Source organism: Entelurus aequoreus, linkage group LG02 (assembly GCF_033978785.1).
Source record: "Entelurus aequoreus isolate RoL-2023_Sb linkage group LG02, RoL_Eaeq_v1.1, whole genome shotgun sequence".
Taxonomy (NCBI): domain Eukaryota; kingdom Metazoa; phylum Chordata; class Actinopteri; order Syngnathiformes; family Syngnathidae; genus Entelurus; species Entelurus aequoreus.
Window position 1 is genome coordinate 14,900,379 of NC_084732.1, and position 7,500 is coordinate 14,907,878.

Genomic DNA, 7,500 nt, shown 5'->3' on the forward strand with positions numbered 1-7,500 from the left:
TATCTGTACCAACTTTCCCGAACCTCGCAGACCCCCGACGGTGATCGTGGAGGAGAACCTGCCGCTGAGCGAGGTGGTCCCGACGATCCACAAGCTGCTGGACGCGCCGCTCAAGGTGAGACCGGTAGTGACGTCAGCAAACAGGTGACCCAGTTTAAAAATTTGGTTAAACTTCAGACGCAATTGAAACCTTCCAAGCAAACGAGTCGGAACTGTCTGGGAGTGTCATTAGCCGAACTTTGCCGAATTCAGCCGAAGTTCTAAATCGGCTCCTTGCTTGTATTAATTTGTTTGTTTTACATGTAAATACACGATCTCATTAAAGTCGTACTTTCTTCAGGGGAGTCTGGCATCGATGTCATTAGTTCAATAAGTTATTTGGATACGCTTTTTTTTTTCTTTTTTTTTATCATCTAATTAATTTCATTCATTAATTAGTTTTATTTATTCAATATGTAAAACTTCTTGTGAATGCTAAAAATATTAGCAAAATTAGCTAAAAAAAACCAACAAAAAAACGTTAGCATGTTAACAGTACTATGGTAACATGCTAACAATAGCATGCAGGGAAATACCAAAATGTATGATATTGAGGTGTATACCCATTAAATCAGCTACAAATCTAGCATGCTAATGTCAGCTAAAGTGCTAATGTGTTAACATGCGTCAAGTACCAAAATATGTTACTCTGAGGTGTGCGCCTGAAAATGTTTAAAAATAGTAAATGGTAAAATTGGTAAAATGGTAAAAAAGCAAGCATATTAGCGTTAGCATGTTAACAGGTATTATTGTCAAGTAACGATGTTTGCCGCTGTGGTGTATACCTGCAAAATTAGCTAAAAAAGCTATCATGTTTATGTTAGAATGCTAACGATACCTGCAAAATTAGCTAAAAAAAAGCTATCATGTATTTGTTAGAATGTTAACGGCAACACTCGCTAAGTATTAAAATATATTACTCTGAGTTTTGTACTTGAAAAATGTGTTTAAAATGCTAGCCTGCTAACATTAGCATGTATCACGTACTAAAGTATGACTGAGGTGTATATACCTACACAATTAAGTTAAAAAAATCCATCATGTTTATATTAGAAAAAATTAGCTAAAAAAAGCTATCATGTATATGTTAGAATGCTAACGGCAACATTCGTCAAGTATTAAAATATATTACTGAGTTGTGTACTTGAAAAATGTGTTTAAAATACTAACATTAGCATGTATCAAGTACTAAAATATGACTGAGGTGTATTTATAAGGTAAAATTAGGTAAAAAAAAAAAAAGCAAGCATATTAGCATTAGCATGCTAACAGGTATCATTGTCAAGTAACAATGTTTGCCGCTGTGGTGTATACTTGCAAACTTTGCTAAAAAAAGGTATCATGTTTGTTAAAATGCTAACGGTAACATTCGTTAAATATTAAAATATATTACTCTGAGTTTTGTACTTGAAAAATGTGTTTAAAATGCTAGCCTGCTAACATTAGCATGTAACCTATTTATTTATTTATATCTGCACGTTATTGCTTTTTTATCCTGCACTACGATGAGATAATGCAACGTTCTTATCTGTACTGTAAAGTTCAAATTTGAATGACAATAAAAAGGAAGTCTAAAGTCTAAATCAAGTACTTAAAATATGACTGAAGTATATACCTACAAAATCAGTAATAAAATAATAAAAAGGCAAGCATATTAGCGTTAGCATGCTAACAGGTATCATTGTCAAGTAACGCTGTGGTGTATACCTGCAAAATTTGCTAAAAAAGCTATCATGTTTATGTTAGGATGCTAACGGTAACATTCGTCAAGTATTAAAATATATTACTCTGAGTTGTGTGCTTGAAAAATTTGTTTAAAATGCTAACATTAGCATGTATCAAGTACTAAAATATGACTGAGGTACAGTACAGGTCAAAAGTTTTGACTAACCTTCTCATTGAATGTGTTTTCTTTATTTTCATGACTATTTACATTGTAGATTGTCACTGAAGGCATCAAAACTATGAATGAACACATGTGGAGTTATGTACTTAACGAAAAAAGGTGAAATAACTGAAAACGTGTTTTATATTCCAGTTTCTTCAAAATAGCCACCCTTTGCTCTGATCACTGTTTTGCACACTCTTGGCATTCTCTCGATGAGCTGGAAGAACCTGAAATGGTTTTCACTTCGCAGGTGTCATAGTTTTGATGCCTTCAGTGACAATCTAAAGCGTAATTAGTCATGAAAATAAAGAAAACACATTGAAATGAAAAGGTGTGTCCAAACTTTTGGCCTGTACTGTATACACCTACAAAATTAGTAATAAAATAATAAAAGGGCGAGCATATTGACGTTAGCATGCTAATAGGTATCATAATGCATATGTTCCTTTTTGACTGTACTTAAATGTATAATAGACTGTATTTATATTATTCACATGTGAATAATGCCGTATAATAGACTGTATTTATATATTATTCACATGTGAATAATGCTGTACAATGGACTGTATTTATATTATTCACATGTGAATAATGCTGTATAATGGACTGTATTTATGTTATTCACATGTGAATAATGCTGTATAATAGACTGTATTTATATTATTCACATGTGAATAATGCTGTATAATGAACTGCATATTATTCACATGTGACTAATGTTGTATAATAGACTGTATTTATATTATTCACATGTGAATAATGCTGTATAATGAACTGTATTTATATTATTCACATGTGACTAATGCTGTATAATAGACTGTATTTATGTTATTCACATGTGAATAATGCTTTATAATAGACTGTATTTATGTTATTCACATGTGAATAATGCTGTATAATAGACTGTATTTATATTATTCACATGTGAATAATGCTGTATAATATACCGTATTTATATTATTCACATGTGAATAATGCTGTATAATAGACTGTATTTGTTATTCACATGTGAATAATGCTGTTTAATAGACTGTATTTATATTATTCGCATATTCCAAAAAAAATTGCTATGTGCTGCAAATGGCCCCCAAGCTGCACTTTGGACACCCCTTTTCTGAATAATTTTTGATGGCAGTGAGATTTGGGCTACGCGTTGTAGTCCACACGCCCGCCCTTCCCATCATGCAGTATGGTCGGTCGCCCCGAGGCCACGACGGGAGCTGCTGAAAGGACGCTTCACGCGGTGACATGCGTTTCATTCCCGTAACGCTTCGCCGCGGCCTCTAGAAGGAAAGGGGCGGAGCCCGGGTAGAGCAGCAGAATGTTGATAAGAGGTTTCCCCTTCCTGTCAAGGGGGAGACAGGAAGGATTTTCATTGTCACCACAGCGTCCTCTCAGCTGCGCTCGGTTTGTGTTTGTAAACGTGACGCCAATATGGCCACCCTCCTCGCTCGACGGCAAGACTTTTATTTTGAAAGGGTGCAGAAGCTCCTGCGGCCCGTGCTGAAAAAAATGTGGAAGGACCAGTAGTGTCACGCCTAATGACTTGCAAATTGGCGCTGTGTTTGTGTGTGTGGTGGGGCGGGACTCCACTGCATGTGTGATTGACAGGCGACAGGTTGTTGCCATGGCGACGACTTTGATTTAGTCGACTCCTGTTTGTGTGTGCACGTTGCAGCTGGAGGAGTGCACCTTGCAGGTGTCGCCACACGGGAACTACTTGGACTTGGACGCCTCGCTGTCGGAGCAGAGGGACGAGCTGGAAAACTTCTACCAAGACGTGGAGTAAGAAGATTGACACACATTTAAGCTCCTCCCACTAGCGCCATTGACTACAGTACCCACAATGCCCCTCTGTTGATTCTTCTTTTTTTTCCCCGTCTTTCCTTGCAACACTTTTCCCCCTCGTACGTTTTGAGCGTCTACTCCGGGGGTGTCCAAACTTTCTCCACCACGGGCCGCGTAATGAAAAGTGAAAGCGTGCGGGGGCCATTTCACAGCATAAAACGTTTGGTGGACAAAATGAGACAAAGGAGTGGCATGAAACACGTCTTTCTGTGGCAGAGTCAGAGAAAGTTGTACATGTAAACAAACTGAGTCACAGTCCACACAATGGTGCGTTCAAGGGCCGCTGAAACTAGTAGGACAAAACGGCGCTCGCCAAATGCTCTCATGAGTGAAGCATAAACACAAACATATTAAACTGTGGGCTTTCTAACAATTAGGAAGGTTTATGTCGTGTTTGTCCTCCTACACAAACTATATTACAACAAAAAACATATTTTTCATCCCATTTTTTTTCCATTCCTATAAATTAAAAAAAAAGCTCCATGGAGCCACTAGGGTGCCGCTAAAGAGCCGCATGTGGCTCTAGAGCCGCGGGTTGCTGACCCCCGAGCTAAGCTAATACAACAGAAAAAAAACAAGACGACCAAATCTTGCAAAGTACACGAAAATGGTGTTTCAAATCATAAAAAAAATGAAATAAGTAAAAAAAATAAAAGCATTAAATTAATTAATAAGAGCTACTAAAAAGTCACAATTCAGTTACATGAACAAGTTAACGTGACAATACAGAACTTGTAACACTCAACAAAAGTATTCAACATTGTACCGTTGCCTCATTCTCAAGTTGACTTGTTTTACACTGCGTTCCTGTTAATGATATACATGATCTCAAATAACTAAAGTATTAATTTATTGATTTTATTATCAATAAATAAAAAGCTGTTATCGGCGGTATCCACATGTCAGTATTGATCCACATACCCTAGTTTTTTCCGATTTTACTTTCCATTCTGCTTAATGGTTCAGTTCTTTATCGTTTCTCTTATTGATTCCCATTTGGATGAAAGGACCACAAACAATATGCTTAGCAACAAGTTTGTTGAGTTTAGGAAAAAAAAACATGAGTGTACCAACACACCAGTGATGTGTTAAGAGACACACAGCCTCGATGGGGTGCCAGTTTTAAGAATAACTACAGTATACTAAAAAGAATATAATAAGTACATTATTCTGCGACAAATGACAGTTGCACAAAACATTTAGGTAACATGTTTAAAATATTTCAAATAGAAATAAAGTATTCTTTAAAAAAAATGTGCATACAGTATTTAAGCTGAGCGCTCAAAAGTAAGTACAACTGCATCAGTCAACAAAAACAAGTAGAACTGTTGACTAGAGATGTTCGATAATATCGGCCGATAAATGCTTTAAAATGTAATATCGGAAATTATCGGTTTCAAAAAGTAAAATGTATGACTTTTTAAAACGCCGCTGTACGGAGTGGTACACGGACATAGGGAGAAGTACAGAACGCCAATAAACCTTAAAGGCACTGCCTTTGCGTGCCGGACCAGTCACATAATATCTATGGCTTTTCACACACACAAGTGAATGCAAGGCATACTTGGTCAACAGCCATACAGGTCACACTGAGGGTGGACGTATAAACAACTTTAACACTGTTACAAATATGCTCCACACTGTGAACCCACACCAAACAAGAATGACAAACACATTTCGGGAGAACATCCGCACCGTAACACAACATAAACGCGACAGAACAAATACCCAGAACCCCTTGCAGCACTAACTCTTCCGGGACGCTACAATATACACCCCCCCCCCCCCCCCCCGCTACCCCCAACCCCGCCCACCTCAACCTCCTCATGCTCTCTCAGGGAGAGCATGTCCCAAATTCCAAGCTGCTGTTTTGAGGCATGTTAAAAAAAAAAAAAAATGCACTTTGTGACTTCAATAATAAATATGGCAGTGCCATGTTGGCATTTTTTTTCCATAACTTGAGTTATTTTGGAAAACCTTGTTACATTGTTTAATGCATCCAGCGGGGCATCACAACAAAATTAGGCATAATAATGTGTTAATTCCACGACTGTATATATCCGTATCGGTTGTTATCGGTAATTAAGAGTTGGACAATATCGGATATCGGCAAAAAAGCCATTATCGGACATCTCTACTGTTGACTGTGCACTTTTTCAACCATCAGCTATAAAAATTAAACACTTTGCTGAAAATGTAGCATATCTGTTTTTTTTAGGAAGCACATTTGATATTTCTGACTAATCGCGGTGTCGCCAGCTGTGAAGAGCAGGAAGGAGGCGTGCAGACTGCCAATCAGACGCCGTCTCGTTGTGTAATGCATGAGAAACACTCAATTTCACATTTAATAACGGCACGTTTTTAATTAACGGCAGCGTTCGTTTGTTAGTTCTCTGCAGAATTGACAGCCAATGATGTGCCGCTGGTGGTGATTCACTTCCGTCTCGGGGGCAATCGAAAACGGGTCATTAGTTCTTTGTTACCGTCTGTTAATGTTTTCTCATTATGATATCAACTTTGCAAGTATTGCAAGTTGCTCATCTGTGCTGCTGATCGGCGGCGTGCGGCGGTGACGTCATGCGCGCAGGCAATGAGAAGGTCATTGTTAACAAAACTGTCAAATGATTTGCATGCAGGCAATGAGAAGGTCATTGTTAACAAAACTGTCAAATGATTTCCCGGGAATCAAAACCCTGGCAGTCAGTTCTCAACAAGAACCCGTTTTCAATTCCCATCCCTCATAACTAATACAATGTGTGACTTATAAGTTATAACCCAAAGCTGGCATTATCTTGTCTTCATACACTATATTGCCAAAAGTATTTGGCCACCCATCCAAATGATGAGAATCAGGTGTCCTAATCACTTGGTGTATAAAATCAAGCATTTAAGCATGGAGACTGTTTCTACAAACATTTGTGAAAGAATGGGCCGCTCTCAGTGATTTCCAGCGTGGAACTGTCACAGGATGCCACCTGTGCAACAAATCCGGTCGCTAAATTTCCTCGCTCCTAAATATTCCAAAGTCAACTTTATTATAAGAAAAGTGAAAAGTTGGGAACAACAGCAACTCAGCCACCAAGTGGTAGGCCACGTAAACTGACAGAGAGGGGTCAGCGGAGGCTGAAGCGCATAGTAGCACAGTCAGTTGCTACAAAGCTCCAAATTTCATGTGACCTTCCAATTAGCCCACGTACAGTACGCAGAGAGCTTCATGGAATGGGTTTCCATGGCCGAGCAGCAGCATCTAAACCAGTGGTCCCCAACCTTTTTGTAGCTGCGGACCGGTCAACGCTTGAAAATTTGTCCCACGGACCGCGGGGGGGGGGGGGGGGGGGGGTGACATTTAAAATTTTTTATTTTTTTATTTATTTTTTTCCATAAAGAAATACAATCATGTGTGCTTACGGACTGTATCCCTGCAGACTGTATTGATCTATATTGATATATAATGTATATATTGTGTTTTTTATGTTGATTTAATTTAAAAAAATATATATATATCCTTTTTTTTTTTTTTTTTTTTTTTTTTTTTTTTTTTTTTTTTTTAATTTGTTGTGCGGCCCGGTACCAATCGGTCCAGTGGTTGGGGACCACTGATCTAAACCATACATCACCAAGTACAATGCAAAGCGTGGGATGCAGTGGTGTAAAGCACGTCGCCACTGGACTCTAGAGCAAGTGGAGACGCCTTCTCTGGAGTGATGAATCACGCTTTTCCATCT

At 38.3% G+C, this 7,500-nt stretch overlaps 1 protein-coding gene across 4 annotated transcripts in view; it reads left to right on the forward strand.

Moving 5' to 3' along the window:
- Nucleotides 1-7,500, forward strand: part of fhod1 (formin homology 2 domain containing 1) — a 42,199-nt gene that overhangs the window by 183 nt on the left and 34,516 nt on the right. For all 4 annotated transcript variants that reach the window (XM_062022784.1, XM_062022794.1, XM_062022805.1 and 1 more), the window contains exons 1-2: nt 1-115; nt 3,606-3,712. The exon at nt 1-115 is cut by the window's left edge and continues 183 nt beyond it. In XM_062022784.1, the coding sequence (XP_061878768.1) occupies nt 1-115; nt 3,606-3,712 (222 nt within the window). The remainder of the gene's footprint in view (nt 116-3,605; nt 3,713-7,500) is intronic.